This window comes from Pelmatolapia mariae, linkage group LG1 (genome assembly GCF_036321145.2).
Source record: "Pelmatolapia mariae isolate MD_Pm_ZW linkage group LG1, Pm_UMD_F_2, whole genome shotgun sequence".
NCBI lineage: Eukaryota > Metazoa > Chordata > Actinopteri > Cichliformes > Cichlidae > Pelmatolapia > Pelmatolapia mariae.
The window spans coordinates 23,403,744-23,426,092 of NC_086227.1; the positions used below are offsets into that span (position 1 = coordinate 23,403,744).

The 22,349-nt window shown below is 40.1% G+C and overlaps 2 protein-coding genes across 3 annotated transcripts; both read left to right on the plus strand.

The window, feature by feature from the left end:
- The first annotated feature begins 2,962 nt into the window (after nucleotides 1-2,962).
- Nucleotides 2,963-11,008, plus strand: LOC134629309 (aspartate aminotransferase, mitochondrial). The gene is made up of 10 exons (XM_063476551.1): nucleotides 2,963-3,133; nucleotides 5,558-5,714; nucleotides 5,889-6,017; nucleotides 6,107-6,166; nucleotides 6,266-6,427; nucleotides 7,504-7,608; nucleotides 7,765-7,915; nucleotides 8,510-8,675; nucleotides 9,138-9,288; nucleotides 9,747-11,008. Exons 1-10 carry the CDS (start codon nucleotides 3,051-3,053, stop codon nucleotides 9,867-9,869), a joined length of 1,287 nt encoding a protein of 428 aa, XP_063332621.1. The 5' UTR covers nucleotides 2,963-3,050; the 3' UTR covers nucleotides 9,870-11,008.
- Nucleotides 11,009-11,801: 793 nt separating this feature from the next.
- slc38a7 (solute carrier family 38 member 7) lies at nucleotides 11,802-22,293 on the plus strand. Of its 2 annotated transcripts, none has more exons than XM_063476582.1 (12): nucleotides 11,802-11,876; nucleotides 12,627-13,057; nucleotides 13,914-13,967; nucleotides 15,490-15,634; nucleotides 16,481-16,625; nucleotides 17,065-17,163; nucleotides 17,253-17,310; nucleotides 17,426-17,540; nucleotides 17,734-17,881; nucleotides 19,235-19,434; nucleotides 19,527-19,578; nucleotides 20,487-22,293. In XM_063476582.1, the coding sequence occupies exons 2-12, from the start codon at nucleotides 12,806-12,808 to the stop codon at nucleotides 20,587-20,589; spliced, it is 1,371 nt and encodes a 456-aa protein (XP_063332652.1). In that variant the 5' UTR covers nucleotides 11,802-11,876; nucleotides 12,627-12,805; the 3' UTR covers nucleotides 20,590-22,293. The 2 variants fall into 2 exon arrangements, with proteins under 2 accessions (XP_063332652.1, XP_063332645.1); XM_063476575.1 differs by lacking the exon at nucleotides 11,802-11,876 and adding an exon at nucleotides 11,889-11,933.
- Nucleotides 22,294-22,349: the final 56 nt, after the last annotated feature.

The window sequence follows — 22,349 nt, forward strand, 5'->3', positions numbered from 1 at the left end:
TCAGGTACAATCATGTGCTTGATTTTTTATGTTAAACACTGAAGTGTGAATGAACTCCATCTTCTAATATTTTTCACAGTGATCATCAAGATTACTATGGTAAGGAAGTATAAAGCTAAAAAAAAAAAGACAGCTTTAAGCTATAGTATGAGACACTGCCTATTGTCTAATGAGCTTGGAAGGTAAAGCGTCTGGTCTTCTTTAAAATGCTTGATGACGTTTCACCTCTCATCCGAGAAGCTTCTTCAGTTCTGACCTTACAGTCTTCAGAACTGAAGAAGCTTCTCGGATGAGAGGTGAAACGTCATCAAGCATTTTAAAGAAGACCAGACGCTTTACCTTCCAAGCTCATTAGACTACAATGACCTGGATGACTGAAAACCTTCACAGACAGACACTGCCTATTGTGTTATATTGCCCTCAAGTGGAAAATCAAGTAATTGCAGAATGCTGTTAATATGTGGTGGCATTGTTCCTGCAATCATCTTATTTCTTATTTATATTAAGTAAAATGCCTGATTAGCAGGCGGTGGCTACATATCATTAATCTGTCCTTATCCTTCCTTATCATGTCTACTTTTTTCTAGTGTTGAGTCATTTCTGGTAGCATGGGCTCCTGCTGCCCATTCAGCTTGTAAAGGTAGACCAGCTCCTCCAGGATGACATCTAAACATGCTGTTGCAAGAAGGTTAGCTCTGTCTCCCAGCAGAGACAGCAGCATGACCCGAATCTGCTCCTTTGTATGAGGAGGAAGAGGAGGATGACTGCCAGAGCCCTACAAAATGACCTCCAGGAAGCTTTAACTGACTTATACTGTGATGACTCAGTGTTCCCTTAATTATTATTTTTTGTATTTATTTGTGCATATCCATTATGGTCTGTGAATCATTAAATTCAGAATCAGAATACTTTATTAATCCCTAAGGAAATTATGTAGTTACAGTTGCTCCAAGACAATAAGAACAGTAACAGACTGAACTTGATTAAAAAATATAATATATTACAAAGTTACAAAGTATAAGAAATAGCTATAAAATATACAAATTGCTCATTTATAAATATCCAGAATTTTACAGAGATTACATATATATGATTGACATTTTACTCTAATTTAAATTCTCTCTCATTTAACAGAAGATGTAAAAAAAATAAAAAATATTCTCAATTACTTTTTCTACAAGTAAACAATGCCAAAAATTAGCATTCATGGTAAAAAAAAAAAGAAAAAAAAGAAAAAGAAATTAAGTTATCAGGGAACTAAGAATTATCTTAGACTCACATCTAAGATTTGAAAGACGTGAATAATGTGTGCAGAAAAGTCCTGCAATAACCTAAAACTACCAATCACATGACTGTAAGGTCAGGTAATAAAAGTTATTTAAAAATGAACAAATACATTGTTTTTTTTTCTTTTCATTTTTTAGGAAAACAAAGTATGTTTAGCTTTAAAAGCCAACCTAAGGATTATTTTAAAATACATACAATGCCATGCTTCCTCAGTACTCAGTGATATTTTAGTGTCCAGACATCAGCACTGCAGTACAAACAGCACACAGGCCTCAATAAACAGTAACTGTCACACCACAATGCACAAAATCTCGTCTCGCCATCATTAAAAGAGCAAAGGTTGTGATATAAAAATGCAAACCAGTTTCAGTGTTTTCAATAGAAGCAATAAACTATGGCTGAAATAAAAGCACACACACACTATAACTCTGTATTCAACTTGAGCTTTATTTTTATATCTGTTTCATATTTTTATATATGGCTCCCTTTTTCTCACCTCAGGACAGATGTTGTAAATTAGCTGCAGTGCATGTGGTGCTTGTGCATAACTGTGTGTTGCAATGCAGTGTTATTATGCCCGTGTCAAATAAATCAATTCCCCTGAAAATTTAGTGACTACAAAGACGTAAAGCTCCTCTATTTGAATCAGATGGCTTTTATCCTGCAGACGTTATGTAATTTAAAATAAGATTGCACTGCTCTTGTGTGGATTTATGTATGTACAGTGTCCTCCTCCCTACTTCACTGCCCTCTCCATGCCACACTACTCTAGGGATTAAGAGTCAGATTATAATATCGAATCTTAATCTTGTATCAACTGAGCTGACCCCGTACAAACTGTCAGTCCAACTGTGTTATGGCCTCCTTTTACAGTGTGGACACTTGAAGTTATTGTAACTGAGGGAAGCAAATAAAAATGTTTGTTGGCACTCCATAGGCAAATAATTATGCAAGCGAACACAGTCATGTTGCTTCTGTCATTTGAAGTGACAGCCATGTGGCGTTCAAAATGATGGACAATGTACTTAAAAAGCTGGTAAAAGACTAAAAATCTCCAAAAAAACCCACTGATTTCCACCTGCTCCACCCTGCCTGTACCTTCTTCTACACCTCTCTTAAGCACTATCTGTTGCTTTGCATGGCTGAGCCCAGGTATTTAAACTCATCTATCTTCACTACCTCTACTCCTTGCAGCTTCACCTCTCCACCTGTCCCACTCTCATCAGAAGTTTTGCTTCCACTGACTTTCATTCAGTACTCTCCAAGATTGTGTTCTCCATACCTCCAAAGATGTTTTATCTGGACCAACCACTTTCAGTTCTTCATCTTCTTCATAGATGTCCTCACTTCCTCCTTACTAATCATCCGCACTTCCTGATTCACTAAAGTTCCATCTATCCATCTCTCATGTTGTTGTTTTCAAAATTATTGATACACATTTATTTCAACATTCATCTTCATTTAATGTGTTTTCTTTTTAAGAAATCTGGCAAATATGTCCTTTTCTAGAACACAGAAATCTCATTTATAATTAAGATCCACAGCGAGATGAAAATTTTACTATCTGGTTTCTGTGTGTATCTATAACAAATTACTCACACTTCTTCTCCTTCTTCTCCTCTATAAATACAGACGAAACGACACCGTACGATCACTGGCGACTGCTCTGACGTCAGCGCGTATTCAGAGCGTAGCAGCGTGGTCTCGCCTGTCCTTCACATCCGTCCACATCCTTCTAGGCTCGCCTCCCAAACGCAGCAACGATGGCTCTGCTCAAGTCCAGCAAGATGATCTACTGCCTTGGGAACATCTCCCCGTCCCTGGGAGTCCTGTCCACCCGCAACAGGTAAACGGCAGTAACGTGGACGTTCATTTCGTTAAGCACCACCTACGTGGTCGCATGAACTGTCACGTTTTGCAGCTAGCTCAATGAACAAACGTTATTTGAAGGTTGACGTTACCTTGAGTTTTATGGTGGAGCTTGGTTGCTCTGCGGTTATAGCCCCAATAGCCGGTCAGCTAACCTCAGACTGAGGTCAAAGGATTTTTACACGGCCTGCTGTTGTCCGGGGTTTAGCATCTGCTCCCAGGTAGCAGCAGCTAATATGTAGGTTAGCGATGTCCTCTTGTGACTTGATGGCCTGAAAGGTCAACAGCCATTGTTTAAGACAAACTTTCTCTTTGCTTACCTCTAACCTGACTTCAAAACAGTAACTTTGAGTTACCACAACTTTGAGTTGCTGTTAATGAGGTTAACGGTACTGATGAAAGTCACGCTGGTGTGTTAGCACCGGAGCATGGTGGAGACTGAAGCCCAGCCGGATTTGTTACGTTATCAAGAGCAGCTTAAGTTTACAGTATTAAACAGCTAACTTTATTGTTAATAAACGGTTTTCGCCTCTTGCTTCTAAAAACATTTTGAGTGACTTAAACCATCGCGATAATTTCAGTTGCACAGTTTGAGCTGAGCGACTTGTCGTAGTTTGTAAAGTCGTGCGAGCTGATTGGCTGTCGCTTCCCACCTTTGAGCGCCGATTGGCTAATTTCCAGGTGGAAATTGAGACACCGGTGTGTCCTTTCACGGTGTGCTTGGAGGACAAACTCGTCCTCAGTTACTCGTTTATGCGATTAAAATATTTAAATTTAAGCTTTCGTAAATGCTGAGATTTGTGAACGTGGGAAACTGTATTTAGGTTGCCCCTTCACTGCAGTAACTCTAGGTTTCGTTTTACTAGCTTCTGCTGTCGTGATTCAGTGTCTTATGTTCAAGCACGCAGCCAGCCGTTATTGTGTAATTTTAGACGGTAATATCAGAAGCTGATAGGGGTGAACAACAATATTGCCCTTTACCGTGCCACAAAGGCCTCTGGTCTGTTGATCGCTGATAACTTCTCAGTAAATATTTAAATAAACGCTGACGTTTGTCTGTTCAAAGGTTCTGCTTGCATGCACATTGCAAGTGTGGTGAGACAAATGAACACAAATAACACTTTAGTTACTGCGTTCCTGCTGTTAATATCAACAGTAGTATGTGTCACACAGTAAAATACTTGCAACCACAATTGTTTGTATAGATGGTAATTAGGTGAAAAAAAAAGTTTGTGCCAAATGATCGGAATAATATTTTAATGTCACTTTGGAGACACTTGCCCTTTGCAAAGTGTCCTGTCCTAAATTTAGACTCAAGTTTAGAAAGTAGAAGAAACCTGATACAATAACATGTCTGTGAGGGTAAGAGTGCAGCAAAAGTAAAATCATGCCAACAGTCTGGAATTAAAAAAAAAAAGTGATAGTGGGTGTGGGTTTTCTAAATCTATGTACAAACGGAAATGTATTGTATTAATATCAGTTGACGACGTGAAAACAGTAAAACGCCCAGTGAACTTATTGACTTTTTTTCTTTTTCTTTTCTTTTTTTTCCAAAACCCATACATCCCCGTCTATGCTTAAATCAGACTACAGTCTTTAGTCTGAGTGTTGTAAAAATATGAGATTGAAAAATAAGCGTTTCTAAGCCATTTGTCCCAAGGAAGAACTCTAGGTATCTGTCTTGCTTGCTGTAGTGTGTTTGTGTGGGTTTTTTTTTAAAAAAATAATTACTAATAAGTACTGTTAATAAGAAATTCAAGGACTGTTTAGTTTCTTTACCTTAATCAGCCACTTAAACAAATATTTTAATTAGCATCAAGTATTTTGAAACAGCAAAAGATCAATAAGCTTAAAAAGAAAAGAATGATATTCAACAAGATGATGCTGAAAGCTGGAAGAGCAAATAAAGGAAAGAACGGTAAAAAATTATATAATACTCCACTGAGTGTTTGTTGTGGTGGGAACTGGGTAATTATGGCATTTTTGACCCTGATTAACTGTCACACTTGTTGTTGGACTCTGGACTTCCTAATGGGATTATGTTTCATGATGCTTGTACCAGCCAAGCATGTGTCATTCATGCATCTCTAAGTCAGTGTGTTATCCCCAGGTCACATGAGGTGTTAAGCTGGCATTAGGCTCTGCAGCATGTTTCTTTTTTCGTTTATTGGCCCTTTTCTGGAAAAGGGACCATCTACAATATTAACATAAATGTTGCCATTTGATGCATTGTATCAGTTTTAGCTTAAAGCTAATTTGCATCTGCAGTCTGTTGGCAGGCTACATGCATTCAACTGTACAAGGTAGTGGTACCTTAAAAGCAGTTTGCCCCTCTTCAAAGATGCATTAGTGTTTGTTTGTGACCACAATCTAAGTACTATACTCATCTGCTTTGGTGCAGCTCCTGGTGGGGTGGAGTGCAGATGGGTCCCCCTGATCCCATCCTGGGGGTGACTGAAGCCTTCAAGAAGGACACAAACCCCAAGAAGATGAACTTGGGAGTGGGAGCCTACAGGGATGATCAAGGAAAGCCCTTTGTCCTCAGCTGTGTTCGCAAGGTAGATCTACCTCCTGATTAAATTATCAGATACAAAGTGTGTGTGTGTGTGTGTGTGTGCATATTACATACATTCATAGATATGTGTGTATGTGTGTGTATATACATACACACACCATTGCCAGCTGATGAAAAGGAGGATGTTTTATGCCTCATTTTCTTTGCCTTCTTCTAGGCAGAGGCTATCATTGCAGCTAAACAGCTGGATAAGGAGTACCTTCCCATTGGTGGTTTGGCTGATTTCAGTAAAGCCTGTGCTCAGCTGGCTCTTGGTCCTGAAAATGAGGTTTTGAAAAGTAGCAGAGTAAGTTCAACTTAAAGTTCAGTTGACGATGGACAGTTTGTCTTTTAAAAGAAATCCATATCAGTACAGCAGTTTTCTTCTCCTTACAGAGCGTCACCGTCCAGACCATCTCAGGAACTGGATCTCTGCGTATTGGAGCCAACTTCTTGGTGAGGTCCTCTTGTATTGATCACCTGGCATTTAAAAACTGTTTTTAAAAATGAGGTTTCTTGGTATGCTATAGCTCATCAGCTTTTCCTGTGTCACAGGCTCGATTCCACCCTGGGCCACATGATGTGTACCTGCCCAAACCCTCCTGGGGGAACCACACACCCATCTTCAGAGATGCTGGCATGCAGCTCAAAGCTTACCGCTACTATGAACCTTCCACCTGTGGCTTTGACTTCAAAGGAGCGCTGGATGACATCTCTGTAAGAAATGCGTAAAATACATGCGTCAAAAGAAAATGAAACATGTTCAGCATTTTTCCCAACAATTTGATTATTGTTGATGATTTTTATCCTTTTTGAGTTGTCCAAATGATATCTGTGATTTTGAAGGATAAGTTCGAGAGTAGTGATCAGATTTAAGAAATTTTCCTTTTATTAGGAAAGGAACGCAGGAAATGGGACTCTGCTTTTTTACTTTTGTGGTGTGTAGTGCAAATAGTGTATTTATACTAAGAGCCATCCAAGAGGACTTTGGTCTTGCCCCACTTTCTGTTTACGCACAGATATCAGGGAAGTTTCACTGGGCATAGTGTGAATTGTTGTTGCATCAGTGTATGAGGCTCTAAATAAAGATTTGCTGAAATGTACATGTAATTCTCATCCCCTTATCTTAGTATTTCTCAACCACTGTGCTACAGCACATAGGTGTGCCGTGAGAAATGATCAGGTGTGCTGTGGAAGATTATCTGGTTCCACATCTGGTATTCCAAGCGATTGGCTTGAGTAACAGGCAGAACAACTACATTCTCTTCCACTAGAGGGCAGTTCAACTACCTGCTCTAATTAAATCAGTTGCCAACTGCCAGTAAAACAGAAGACAGAAGAAATTGCATAATAGTCATACGAGTGAGACAACGCAGCGTGTAATAACAATAGATAAGTATTTGAAAAGAAAATGTAGTTAATCTGACCTGGGTCCTGGAGTAAATTCCAACCCAGATGAAAGCCCTAGCATGAGTAGTGGTCAGAAGAAGACAAAGCTATACTGGGGACAAACCGAGCCAATTCCGCTATACCTGGTGCACACGGAAAAATTACTAATATGCTTTTTGTGTCATTTTTGTTTGTGACTTTCCTAATGTGAAATATGTGCCATGGCTCCAAAAGGTTGGAAAACACTGCTTTATCTCGTGGTGAGGAAGCCCCACTTCATGTTAATCACATCTAGTGCAGGAGCAGTGTAAGAGTACTGCTGCTGTGAGAACACTGTCAGGCCTGTAGTGTTTGTGCGAGGGTTTTTGTAGGCTGACTAACTGGAACCCTCATTAATGTTGCAGAAAATCCCAGAGCAGAGCATCATCCTGCTGCATGCATGTGCTCACAACCCCACTGGTGTGGATCCAAGGCCCGAGCAGTGGAAGGAGATTGCTGACATTGTGAAGGTGAGAGGTTATCAGAGGTTCTGAAAATGCTAAATGCTAATGATGAAACGGCTGCTTTGCTTTTATCTCATGAGGTCTCTGACAGTTCAGACGCCACAATTCATGAGCTCTGCATAATTAACTGCTGTCTTTGTTCACCCACCACCACTCTTATAGAAAAGGAACCTGCTCGTGTTCTTCGACATGGCCTACCAGGGCTTTGCAAGTGGAGACATTGATCGCGACGCCTGGGCTGTCCGCCACTTCATTGAAAACGGTCACAACATTGTGCTGTCGCAATCCTTTGCCAAGAACATGGGACTCTATGGTCAGTCAGATTCAGTGCAGGCTCTTAAATGCAAGATGATGGTGTTTTCTGTTCTGAAATGAAACATTTGAGCAGATCTATCTTGATCCCTTAACACGACCCACTGAGAAAATGCTGATACTAAAATATATTTATTTGGGTACAGCAGTAGTCCTTTTGAGTTTTGAATGTTGTCACACTTGTATGGCAACACTTATTCTCACTGGCCACATTTGGTTAGAATAGTCTCCTTATAAGTTTTTTTTTTTTGTTTTGTTTGTTTGTTTGTTTGTTTGTTTTTTTTCTACGTAGTCTTTTATTTCTGTTTAGTGGTGTCTTGCAAACAGTCTGTAGGTGCATTACTGCCACCTTCTGACACTGGTGCCACATTAAAACCTACATGAGTCTGGGAAAATATGACTAACACAAGAATCGCAAGCTATTTAATTACACGCGTGCGTGTCTGTTATCCTTGCTTATATTTAACCTGTTCAATTTTCTTAAAACCGGGTGTTCAGTAGAGTTGGTGGGGTATCTTGAACCAAAATCTTGTATTAATCCCTGAGTTTTTTGTCATCAGTGTTTATATTTTTGACTTGCTGTGCATTTTGACAGGTGAACGTGTCGGAGGCTTCACTGTCGTGTGCAAAGATGCAGAGGAGGCAAAGAGGGTGGAGTCTCAACTCAAGATCCTCATCAGGCCCATCTACTCCAACCCACCAGTGAATGGTGCCAGAATTGCAGCAACTATTCTCAACACGCCAGAGCTGCGCTCACTGTGGTACGACCTTTTAGACATGGACATATCCACAGACGACCCCACTAGGGTTTAAATACTGGGGACTCTCCTCCTTTAAGCTTCAAGCAGAGGTTTCACTTCTCATCCAAGAGGCTTCTTCAGTTTTAAAACCAAATGAAGCCCAGTTGCTTTCTCTTCAAGCTCCTTAGGTTATCACAACACTGCACTTATGCTGCGTTCCTTTGGCCACAGAAATCAGAGCTGGGAGTGACACGACTACCTTAGTTGAGCACGTTCCAGGAGTAAAGTCAGGTTTTAGAGATACTGCTCCAGCTCCTTCAGGGATGGAGCCTGGCCAGTGCTCTATGCGCTGCTGCCAACTAGGAACTTAAACTCTGACACATCAAACTAATGTAGTCTGGATTCTTTGGGAACGCTTCAAATCTTCAGCGTGCCCCAAAAAGGTTGATGCTCAGTTATGCATTTCTTTGTTTTTGTGTCCAGGCTGGAGGAGGTCCATGGTATGGCTAACCGCATCATCAAGATGAGAGAGCAGCTGGTGGCTGGTTTGAAAAAGAATGGCTCCTCCCACAACTGGCAGCACGTCATCGACCAGATCGGGATGTTTTGCTTCACAGGACTCAAGCCAGAACAGGTACTGAGACGATTAATGGCAGAGCAGGCAGAGAAATTGATAAGTTTTCATATTTAAACAAAGTGTAATGAATATCATACAGCACTAAACCTCACAGATCATATCAGAGGAGAGTTTATCTCTTAGGAAAGGGACTTGCCTTTTGGCAGGCCCACTCTTACAGTCATCTGTTGTGTAAAGCTGCTTTCTGTACTGACTAAGGTTTCACCACCAGGGGGTAATGGTTTACTGCTGTTTATCTTTTTAGTCGTTCCAAAGTTTAGTGGCGATTCGTATTGTGCAGGTTGCACTAAGAATGTGGTCTTAAAACCATGCATTCTTCAGTCTGATTTGTTTGCCATTATGAGTCTTGATCCTGCAGATGAATGTTTATTTAAAAAAAAAAAAAAAAACAACAACAAACAATAAAACTGCCTTTTTCCTCTGCCTCATTTGTGCTGCGTTTTCTTTCCCTGCAGGTCGAGCGCTTGACAAAAGAGTTCTCAGTGTACATGACCAAGGATGGCAGAATTTCCATGGCAGGTGTGACCTCTGGAAACGTGGGCTACCTTGCAGACGCGATCCACGCAGTCACCAAGTAGAGTGGATCCCGCTGGGAGAGCAGCAAAAATCAGAAGGAGCAGCACTAAAGAGGAGCTTCAAGCGTCATTTATTCTGTCTCCTTCATTCCACCTTTAGAAAACTTCCTCCTTCTTTTTTTTTTTTTTTTTTTTCTAAGTTGTAGCCTTTTTGTTTCCTGACTGGCTTTCATCATGAGTTAAATTTGGAACGGTTAACGGTTGCTCTTGTTACAGGCTCTATTTTCCAGTTACACTTTCTTTCCAATACATTTCACTAAAGGCTTCCCCTGCCAAATTGAAAGATTTCTGCCCATGACTGAATCATCTTTGCTTATTTATTATCAGAAATGAACTGTTGGCTGTACATTTGTGTCCTCCTACATGTATACTCTATCTGCTGTGGGCCCACACTCTAAAACGTTGAGGAAAAATTATCCAGGCGATGCTAGGTGGAGATGAGATCTCTGGTGCTTTGTGAAAGCTTATAGTTGATCTGAGGTTTTCCTTTTAATTGTGGAGTTGTAGCACTTTAACCTGTGAGGCACTGTTTGAGTCTCAAGACATCACTGGCACTTCACTGGGCTTTACTGTACTAATGGGCATCTACCAATCATGTAATCTCTTTACTCTGTGGATCTGCCCTAACAATAATTCAGCAGTTTACTCTTTATCTGTTCTGTTTCAGTAGAATTTGAATCTGTTTGATTTGTTTTAGTGATTACAGGGCGGCGGTCTCTCTCTGCTGGTCCTCTTGTAAGCCCAGATACAAACAAGCACATGGTTTAGCGTTGAGAATGGAGACAATAAATCTGTCGATCCCACTGTAAGGAATTTTTATTACACAAAATTTAACTTGTTCATCTCCCCAAATGAAAACTCTGTACTCCATGGTAAAGTTGTGTGGGGTACTTTCTTCAGGGGAACAAAATGGATCATGATGCACACACTGTTCATTCAGATGAACATCATGTTTTTAGTGTGTGAATCTGTTCATCGGTAGGACTGTGAGACACAGATGGCAATACAAAATGATAGGTTTGCCCGAGTCTGCTCATACTTCTGGTACTCTGCCTCCATGTTTTTGCATTCTCTCTTATGGAGCGTCGGTCTTGTACATCATTGAACAAATAAATCATTATAGAGTAAAGATGTGAAACCAGTTAATTTTGTCCCTTTACTTCACATTTACCCACCACATCATGCTCGGACAACCTACATCTTATCCCAAGTGATGGATTATTGCACTGAGGTCCAGGGCAGTTTCCTCGCTCTTTGTTAGCTATGATAGGCTAAACTTGTATATAATGATCTTGACTTGCATAAGCACAAACAAAAGTACAGAGTGCTCTGACTTATGCATTTGCTTAAATGGGTGTGGCTGCATTTTCATTGGTCTTTAAGTTTCTGATATTTTCTTGGATAATAGTTTACCCATGTAAGAAATGATTACATGTGCCCTTTGTTCTATTTTATTTACAGATAACAGCCCTGTACAGCAATGAACAAATTTAATAGACCACCTGTCGTAAACATGATACAAACACCTTTAAACTAAAAATTATTTTAGGCAAAACTGAATTCATGTTCTTATAACCAGTTTGAACCAGCACACTGGATTCCTCTGAGAAGTCAGAAATGAACAACATAGAGCATACACATATATTATAGAAACACAAAAATCTGTCTTTACCAATACTTTTAATTTAAAGCATAAAATGTACAGTAGTATATTTATAGCAAAAACAAAGGTTAAGTTAAAAAATTGGATTGAAAAAAGACAGGTTGTGCAAAAGAGTACGTTATATGTACGCCATAAGTTTAAGAAACAGCGGCATATAGGGAAGGGTAGAAACAATTTCCTGATTATGTCAAGAGTGGAGGCCTCGGGTAATCCCACAGGGTTTAAGAAAACGACGGGGGGGGAGAAACTACATTACCCACAATTCTATTGCACCGCATGTGACTGTTGCTCGTCACTGTTACGGTCAAAACACTGAGGTCTCTCATTTCCAGCGGTGGCGGCACAAGGTAGGATACGAGCACTTTAGTCTTACACGAAACAGAGACGACTCTTTAATCCTTATTGTGAGTAACGCGGAGGTGTTGTCGAAAACGAGCTCTCTTTAGCTCGGTGTGCTGTTTGCTAGCTAGCTAATGTAGGCACAGTGGTGTATGGGTGTATTGATAAATGCTATTGTTACCTTAGTGAAAAGAAAAGCCTGAATCTAGCTACGATAAAAGGTGGATTACTTGACCAGTGTCTCCTGTAGATACCCGTGTGTGTGTGTGTGTGTGTGTGTGTGTGTGTGTGTGTGTGTGTGTGTGTGTGTGTGTGTGTGTGTGACAGTGACTGTGTTGGAGATCAGCTGGACACAACATTAATAAATCACCTCCATGCTTTATTCCTGGCAGCTTTGCGTGTTCTCCTACACTTTCTGCCGTGCGCTTATTAGCTACTTTATAAGAGATCCACTTGTAAAACGACTGTTTGTTCTTGAGCTCACTGATTTTGATTTTTTTTAAACATGGTGATTATAAGAATCATGTCATCTCCCTAAAATGAATAGTACCCCTTCGCTGCTTTGAACTGGGTAATTTCTACATACAGTGTATTATGGACTTCTAGGAATCAGTGAGCAGAAACTGCTTTACCAAACATGACTCGTGATTCAAACCACTTTTTTTTTTTTTAACTTCCCCATCTAATGTACTCAGTATGTTATTTTGATACCACACTTCTCCCAAATGCATCTAAATGCAGGCAATATTTTATTACAGCTCAATCTCCAAATGGCTTCACCATCAAACCATCACCGTTGAGAAACCTCAGCTGGCTCCTGACTGGACATAAATATTCATCTGCAGCTGGGTTATACCTCGTAGCTTCAATCATATTTCCTCACCTGATTTTCTGAGGTGCTTAACGCTTCCCAGACTGAGCTGCACCCTGGTGACTAATGGCAATTAAAAATGATGTTGAGGACTGGGGTGGTGCTGGCAGCAGTGACTCTGGAGAAAGGGCGTGGCTCTTGCAGAGCCCCAGCGTGGATTCTGTTCGGCAACCCGAGTCTGACAGGAGGAGCTCGGGAGTGTCACCAGTGGCCGCTGTTTTCATTGTGGTGAATGCAGCGCTGGGAGCAGGTCTACTCAATTTCCCTGCGGCCTTCAATATGGCAGGAGGTGTAACTGCAGGATTCGTGCTTCAGATGGTGAGGAGATTATGCGCTTCTGCTACACCTCTTTTGTCTTGAATGAAGCATGTATGTCATGAAGTACAGTTAAATTGGGATTCACAGTTATAATTTGGTCTGCTCAGTTTTTATGAACTACATGCATTGATCATCTATAATATTAAAACCACTGAGTGTTGAGATGAATGGATCCTGTTTTTGTCCTAAAAGGTCTTAGGTCCTGGCATGGTCCTGGTCCTATGTTACTTTGAGACATACCACACACCTTAACAGTGCTAGAGCCCCAGCACATCATTGGATAGCAATGGAAGCATCCTATAGCAGAACAATGCGTTCCATCATACTTAAGAAAATGCTTGGAAACAGCTTTAGAAACACAACCAGTGTGTGACGTTTGGTCTCCAAACTCCTGATATCCCAGTCTGACAGAGCATCAGCGGGATGTGCCAGGAGAAGGTGAACCACACAAGTCACACCCTTTAATCTACGAGATCCACTGGCAGTGTTAGAGTATCAGACACCAAGGGATGTCTCGTGTTCATTGCCCAGTCCCCAGACCAGTTTTGGAGGGTCAAGAAGGACCTCCAGAATATTACTCTGATGTTTAATGTTGTGGCTGATCAATGTATACCCTCATTACACTGAGGATGACACATTTTTTTGGCACTAAGAGAAGCTGAAAGGAAAAAAAATGTTATTTTATGTCACTACCCACAGTTATTATTAGGTTAGCTGGAAAGGGAGTCAGACTGAATATAGCATGAGCTTGTTCATTCCCGGAATACAAGCACTGACAATCCGAGCAACTGCTTTCTCTGTATTCATGTGACCAGCATATTCATATAGTGCTGCTTTGTGTTTCCTTGTGTTTCAGTTTATGCTGATCTTCATAATCACCGGGCTGGTGATCCTCGGATACTGCTCCCTGGTTTGTGTTGCCCTCACCCCCAAACTTTCTTCACATTTCACTTGTTTTTCTTATATTTTCTCTGCCATGTTCTGGACCTCTAACTCCAAACAGTTTTGTCTCTCTTTTGTCTTCTTCCTTCATTCGTAGTGAAACAAACTGTGCAGGCTTCTTAAGTAACAACTTCTTTATTCTGTGGTTGTAATCCTGATCATATGGATAGGTTTGGACTTTCACTTCCTCAGTAGCTCAGATTTGTGCTTACGTCTCACACAACACTGGAATAAAAGAGTAAAGCTAAGACTGAGTCAGCTGAATTAAGTAAATCTTAAGTGATGCAACAATATCCGCTGAAGAAAATCATTTACATTCAGCTGTTGGATGGTTTCTGGCTATGTAAATGTAAATGTGTGAGTCTCCAACCTTCATTTTGCCAATAACTATGCAGACTTCGGTAAATCAAGCTGTAGTAGCCAAGATAAAGTGTTTTTCTGTGTGATTGTCCTGCATGCTGGCAGAATCCAAGATGGCCAAATAAGAATGACTTAAATTACTTAAGTTATAAACAGCGATGCTCCTGCTGCTCGGTTTGTGGAGTTATGTAGAAAAACCTGTTTTAAATGCCGCACACTGCAGGAGCGATCTGTGTTCTCAGTGAGTGCACGGATACATCAGTTTAGGCTTGTGGGAAATATCATCGGCTTGTGTTTAAAAACCTAATTTGGACAGTTAATCTCTGTTTCAGCTGCATTGAAATTCAACGGCTAATTTAAGTGTAACATTTTAATGATGCTGATTTTAATGAAAATGAAAATTCAGGTAAATACATACAGGCTACAGATGTGATTGCTAACCTTGTGACTTTAACTTGTGCAACTTTGTAAATTTGTAGTGTTAAGTGATTAAAACCCAAACCACATAGGCCTAGAGACCGGATGCAGGCCATCTAGCAACCATTGGTTTCTGGGGGAAAAAATGCGTATTTCTTGACTGGTTGGCGATTGCTGGAGGTTGCTTTCCGTCACTAGGTGAAATTGGTTATGAAGAGCTATCTGGTTCTGACCCAAACACCCATTTTTGGTTGCTTTGGTTACCATTTGGAGAGTAGTTGGTGAGCATTTGAAGTGGGCGACTGTGATAATCTGCAAACCAACCACAATAAGGTGTTTGCGTCACCACCCTCTGTGCTACAGATTTTACCTAGTGACTGTCTCCAACCACTCGCCAGCCAGTTGGGGAATATAGATTTTTCCCTAGGAACCAAAGGTTGCCAGGTGGGGTCACTGACTGGTCTCTAGGTCTGTATGACTGGGGTCTAAGTGAGTGATAAACTTATTAAAAATTAAGCATAAATGAGATAAACTGTCACAATTGTGAGTGAAAAAACATGTACACCCTCAACAGTCAATAGATTGCATCACCTCCAATATGGCAGGCAACTCTCGGGTAATGAAGTCACATGAGAAACCTTAGTATCACTACCGTGTACCTACCTACTGTTTGATCATCGTCCTTTTTTTAATTATCTGTCTTTTTTATTCAGGTCAGTAATGAAGCTACTTACCAGGAAGTTGTTCGAGCCACTTGTGGGAAAGTCACAGGAGTTGTATGTGAAGTAGCCATTGCCATCTACACATTTGGCACATGCATTGCTTTCTTCATTGTCATCGGAGACCAGCTCGATCGCTGTAAGTGTACTTATTTTATCAGACTGGTTAGCTCTTTTGTTTCGTCTCTAGAAAACCAAAACCTCTAAAACTGGAATGTAAAAGTCAAAAGATGCACCTGAATTAAATTTAGCTGTTCATCTCTTCAAAACCATCTTTAAAAAAAATTAAATAAAATTTTTTATTTCTGGCTACACAGTCGTTATTGATCACAAGCTCTGTTTCCTGGGTTTGACTCGCTGTGACTTTGACCACTTTCATAAAATGAAATCTGAGGTGAACGATCTAATTTCACGTAAAGGACGAGATCCGGTGTGGTCCGGGGTGCACAAGAGTATGATCTTTAAAAGGAAGATCAGCCAGATTTAAATCATATAAGGTTTTGTTTATTTTATTCATATTTTCATTTTCAATTCATGAGACGTTCCGATCATCTCCTACATTTAAATGACATTTCTGCTTTTCTTTTGCATTTAGCTGTGATGTATTAAATAGGGGAAGTATTTCTGTCATAGAGCAGTATAAAAAAAGGCAGTGTCATCAATGATGAGGGCAAAGAACATCAGAGATGACACTACTCAGCTTTTTCGCTCAGTAAACTTGTCTCTCATGTGATTAACTCAACCCAGAGATGCTGACAGTGTTTAAAAGAATTCAACTCTGGCCTTTTGCTATTTAGAAATGAATGAAGTGTTTGTGACTTTGATCGTCTACATTTCTACATCCCTCCTGTGTGTACAGCTGTTTAGCTAATCTCCTGCTCTGTACGCTGTACCCTTCTCCAGCAAACAGCAGATTGGCTCTTTCTGGCTCTTTCTCTTTGTGCCCTTCTCAAATGTTTTTGAAATCCTTGTTTTTTTGTTACAGTGATCGCTGCAGCAGGTCATAACGCAGAGGGTGAAGATGATCACTTCTGGTACACTAACCGCAAATTTACCATCTCTCTGACTGCGGTACTGGTCATTCTTCCTCTCTCCATCCCAAAAGAGATTGGCTTCCAGAAGTATGCCAGGTACGTCTGGAATGCCATTGTCCCTGTTGACCTGCAGCTTATTTTCACTCTGAGAATCTTCTTCTTCTTCTCCTTCTTCTTCTGCTTCTCCTTCTTCTTCTTCTTGGTGGGCGATCGTGGCTCAAGAGTTGGGAGTTCACCTTGTAATCGGAAGGTTGCTGGTTCGAGCCCCGGCTTGGACAGTCTCTGTTGTTGTGTCCTTGGGCAAGACACTTCACCCGTTGCCTACTGGTGGTGGTCAGAGGGCCCGGTGGCGCCAGTGTCTGGCAGCCTTGCCTCTGTCAGTGCGCCACACACATTGTAGCCACACACACATTCACCAGTGTGTGGATGACTGGATGTGTAAAGCGCTTTGGGGTCCTTAGGGACTAGTAAAGCGCTATACAAATACAGGCCATTTACCATTTCTTATTTGAGTTGTTCTTTTTTTCTCTGGTAGTACTCTGAGTGTGATGGGAACCTGGTATGTTACCATAGTGGTCATCATTAAGTACTTCTGGCCGGACAAAGAGGTGACTCCGGGCTATGTTCCTACCAGGTGTGGACACATTTCACAACACTTTCTAAACATCTGCATCCTCCTCATCTGGCTTTGTTTGAGTTGCCAAATCGTTGTGTTTGTTACAGTTCTGCTTCGTGGACTGCAGTTTTTAATGCAATGCCCACCATATGCTTTGGCTTCCAGGTATCTCCTCATTTGGTATCATTTGATGAGATTTTAAGTTATGCACCTTTATGATTAGACTTTAATATTAATAAACTGTATCTCCTGCCTTCTCCGTCCTGATCTCCGGTCACAGTGCCATGTCAGCTCCGTGCCAGTGTTCAACAGCATGAGGAGGAAGGAGATCAGACCCTGGGGGGTTGTTGTGACCTTCAGCATGGTCATCTGCCTTTTTGTTTACACTGGAACAGGTATTGTACATATATACTGAATGAGATGCATGTTTATAATTGACTTTTAAATACATTTGAGAAACTACATGTAAAAGGTATTTGAAGGTGTTCTTTATAGCATGGAAATACATTCCAGAAATGTAGTCAGCCTGCAGGTTTGCTTTTTTACAGTGAAATAAACGATCCTTGGTGTGATTTGTGATTTGTTCAGGTGTCTGCGGCTTCCTGACATTTGGCTCCAACGTCAGTCAGGATGTGTTGATGTCGTACCCCCCCGATGATATTGCCGTAGCCATTGCAAGAGCTTTCATCATCGTCTGTGTGGTCACCTCCTACCCTATTTTACACTTCTGTGGCAGGTAAGATACAGCAAAACTAAAACGTGTGATACTAATGATAAAGCTGTTGTTGATATCTAGATATATTAATAGGTCAAGACAATACAGCAGAAAACCATATGCAGTGTAAAGATACAGTGGACTAAAGGTTTCCTCAGCAGAGAATAGGGTAATACTCACTGTGTCTGTCTGTTTCTGTTGTAATCTGAGCGTCTCAGTTTTTTTTGTGGCTGCTTCAGCTACACATGCGTCTGAGTGCTTAATGTTTCCTCCATTTCTAACTGTATTTCCTCACCTACATCTTGAGAAAAGCTTAAAGTGAGATGGCATAATCAAAATAAAGTATTTTATTTGTATTCCTGTGAAAAATAAAAGCGAAGAACACTCTTAGGATAAGCAGCAGCCAAGTGGTGCTGATTGAAGGCAGCTGATTAATCAAGTGTAATCAAGCGTGATCACCTCTATAAAGGCAGAAGCTTTAGAGGTGGAGAGTGTGTTAAAACATGCCATAATCTTCCCAGGAGTGGACGTCCCAGTAAGTTGACCCTGAGACTAGACCCCCAATACTTGGAGAAACTGCAGAAACCCCCAAAGCTACATCTCAGACTCTATAGGGCTCAATGAGCATGTTAAATATTAAAGTTAATGACAGCACGATTTACTAGAGGAAAGCCTCTTCTCTCTAAAAAGAACATGACAGCATAGTTTAAGTTTACAAAGTTGCAAATGTAAGGAAAAAAATCCTGATGTGAAACTATAAACTTTCCTATTTTATGTGCCCACGGTGAGTCTTTACTGCTAATTTGCTGCTCTCTCTCTTCAAGTGTGTATTTGTCAAATTAGACACACATACGGGTTGAAACACACTAGAGATAATAGCAGCAAAGTGGCAGAAGTTTAGCCTGTGATGACGATTATGGGTTCAACATCTGTTGGCTTACTGTAGCATTTTATTGCATCATCCAGTGTATTTTACCATGCTAGCATTTTTTCTTCTTCTTCGCTCTTCGCTCTTCGCTCTTCTTCTTCTTCGCTCTTCTTCCTTTAGTCAGGGCAAATGTGTCTTATGCACTTGATTGTTCATTCAGTGGTTGCATTTTTAAGTGTCTAAAAAATCTAAGCAGATTTTTTTTGGTAAGGCTCCCAATATTTTCCAATATTTGGAAATTGAAAAGCAGCACTGATGTGGGATTTGTTTCAGGTGGTACCCCGTGTGTAGTTTTTAAAATCTATATCAGATGATTTGAAAACCAAAAAAAAAAGTCAAAGGGATTGGTGGTGTGTCCTCTGTGTGTTTGTATGTACTAAAGTCCTTATCTGGTTTTTATGGATGTTTTCTTCTCAGTACTCTGCTGTGATCATGTGTTGTTCTAGGGCAGTTATAGAGGGACTTTGGCTGCGTTTCCAGGGTGAACAGGTAGAGGTGTGTGTACGTCGTGAGAGGAGGAGGAGGATCCTGCAGACGCTGGTGTGGTTTATCATCACCCTCGTCCTCGCCCTCTTCATCCCAGACATTGGTCGAGTGATCTCTCTGATCGGAGGACTGGCAGCCTGCTTCATCTTTGTCTTCCCGGGTACAATGCACGCCATCTCCTCTGTTCTGGTTTTCTGTGCAGCTTTTATTGACGCACTGTAAAGCCGATTCAATGTTTCTTTAAATTTACAGGTTTGTGTTTGATGCAAGCCAAACTCTCAGAGACAGACGTCCGATCTGTAAGGTGAGGCGCTGCTAATTCTTGGTCTTCTTTCTGCTTCTGTATATATTATTTTCAATCATGCAATCATTACATTACATGACACCATTTTCTCATCAGCTGACTATGCATTCAAAACCTCAAAAGGCCCTCTGCATGTGAGACTGTCATTGAGCTTGTGGGAATATTTGCACACTTTTTTAAACTGCGTTAATACTGGATGCTACATTATAGTTACCCTTCACAATTAAATGACTACAATAGATTACATACAGCATACTTTGATCTTAAGTGGGCCAGACCCCTTTTTGCCGTTGTAAAAAAGTTTAACTACGTATTTAATCCCGGATATCCCTAATCACCCCCAATATAAGAAAAAGAAGTGCAGTTTCAGTAGTATCTCCCTTTTTCTACATATCAAAGAAATCCTGCTGTGGTGACAGAAAAGTGTCAGCACAACTGGGCTTATAAGATATAAATGTGTAACACTGCAGAGGAAGTTATGAGAGCTCATTGATCAGACTACCCTTTAATTATAAAGCAGAAGGTTTTTGTTAATTTACAGAAAATGGGCACTTTTTTATTAATTAGTTAATTAATTACCGTGGAACTGAAATTTATAGAGTAAATATTGAAAAAAAGCACTATTCTGTAACTTCATTGTTTATCTATTAATTTGGTGTAGTATGAATGGCCATGGGGGAGGTCTTTATTAGTAGCAAAAGCTGTAAAACTGGATAAGCCCGTCTTTTATGCCACTGAGCTTCTGCATCTGTTTGATCTGTGACAAATCAAAGTTGAAGAAAAACTTTCCAGTTGAACACTTTTTAAAAATTCTTCTCTAATCTTTTGACATTGGAGCCACGTGATTCACTGTCATTATTGCAAAAAATTTTATCCATGCTCAAACAAAAGTATTTCCTCTCTCACAGCTGGCACGGGCTGGTGAGCTTCAGTGTTGCCATGGTTACACTTGGAGCGTTCATATTCGGCCTCACCACTACGAACTCCATCTACCAGGACGTCGTCAACTGAAGGGAATGTTTTTCATGAGCCAGTGCTGCTCTCAGGCCTCTGCTGTTACTCGGGACCTCTGGATGATACAAAGCGTCTCATGACCAAAAAAAACAACAACAACAACAAAGACAAACATCACCTGCTCCGTACTGACATGAAGGTCTAGAGAGTTTTGCTCAGTGGGGGAGTCACCCCGTCATGCCAAGGGAATTCAGACGCTTCTAACAGCATGTTTCATGTGTTTTACTGTGTCATTATTTTCAGAGGGGACACACACTCCTTACTCCCCTCTTTGGATGTAACAATGGCACGTTCCTGTTTACAAGAGCCGAAGGACTTAATCAGATTGATTTTAACAAAAGAATTGTACCACTTTGTATAATTTAACTAGCATGTCATAATGTAATTCATGTTCAGTACTAATTATGTCGCTGCTAATAGTTTGTCTACTCACCAGTTAAAAAACAAAAAAAACTGAATTAAGTGATACGTTACCACGGTAGGACAAAGCATATTAAATGTATGTAAAGGCGTAGATTGGCATTAATGCAGAGCCAGGGCAGTTTGATTATGAGGTTTTCAATTATAGGGACAAAACAACCAAACATACTTAGAAAAGTGTATTTTACCATACTTAGAACTCATCTAGAAATGAGTTATTTTTTTTTGTTTTATTGGTTTGTGTAATTTATTGTGCTATAGTACAAGGTAGTTTTACAAGTGAATTTTAGATTAGAGTGGACTAGATTAGATTATTTGTACAAATAAGCAAAAACCTACAAAGATATGCTCATTGAAGCCAGTTTAAAACAGGGTGAAAAGTGCAGCTCTGTATCTGCACAAATGAGCACCACCTCCACAGGTTTGTAAAGAGAGGGAAGGATGTAACCTACAAAGCATTCACTTTGCACTTTATTTACACGAAAGGGTTTTAAGACACGACAGGAAGGAAACTAAGTGAACAAACTGCACATGTGACATTTTAAGTTCAAGAATGTGATGATAGAAATAATTTTAGTTTTTGTTTGCCTCAAACCAAAGTGGGACCTTTTTTTTTTTTTTTTTTAAATGCCCAAATATCCCAAAACTCCAACACTAAAGACGTACAGAGCACAGATCACTGACATGGTTAAACTACATCAAATGACTTTACCCCTCATCTTTGTACCAACTGTAACTTTAATAACCATTTTTGCAGTACATGTTTTTTTTTTTTGTGACTCCGGTGATTTCATGTTTATGTAGTTATTTTTCCTGTTTAATGAAACCCAGCAAGTATTTTTGTGAACACAACTGACAAAACAGAAAAAAGGGACTGTCAGAAAAACGGGTATGCTACATGAGACTGCTGGACGGACACATTTATCATAATTGTGAAGAAAAACTACAAAATGAAAATTTCTTAAAATATTAAGTGCTGGGATACTTTTTTTTTTTCTTTTTTTTTTAGGGTTTGGTGCTTTAACTTTTGTGTCAAACTTAATTTATCGATGATCAGCTGCATTTACGCCACTGATTAACAAAGCATTTGCTAATCACAATCATTTCCCTGTTGTCTCATAAAAGTGACTTGAAAATATGTTAATGGGAAGATTTGGTAGAAATATTTTAGTGAACATTCAATGCTACTTCAATAAATGAAGTGCAGTTAAAGCATGTGAATAAATGTGGACTGCTCAAATCTGAGTTGAACAAAAAATTTAATAAAAGACATTGAATTCACTTCATCGACTTACAGTTTTTGATCGGAGTTTAGGCATCATCAGTCAACACGTTTA

What these genes read in the sequence shown, in the direction of transcription:
- LOC134629309 (XM_063476551.1), top strand. Translation starts at nt 3,051, where the DNA reads ATGGCTCTGCTCAAGTCCAGCAAGATGATCTACTGCCTTGGGAACATC. An exon ending in TCCTCAGCTGTGTTCGCAAG is followed by an intron (nt 5,715 to 5,888) that starts GTAGATCTACCT and finishes GCCTTCTTCTAG; the next exon opens with GCAGAGGCTATCATTGCAGC. An exon ending in GTATTGGAGCCAACTTCTTG is followed by an intron (nt 6,167 to 6,265) that starts GTGAGGTCCTCT and finishes CCTGTGTCACAG; the next exon opens with GCTCGATTCCACCCTGGGCC.
- slc38a7 (XM_063476582.1), top strand. Translation starts at nt 12,806, where the DNA reads ATGGCAATTAAAAATGATGTTGAGGACTGGGGTGGTGCTGGCAGCAGT. An exon ending in CGGAGACCAGCTCGATCGCT is followed by an intron (nt 15,635 to 16,480) that starts GTAAGTGTACTT and finishes TTTTTGTTACAG; the next exon opens with TGATCGCTGCAGCAGGTCAT. An exon ending in TTTTGTTTACACTGGAACAG is followed by an intron (nt 17,541 to 17,733) that starts GTATTGTACATA and finishes TGATTTGTTCAG; the next exon opens with GTGTCTGCGGCTTCCTGACA.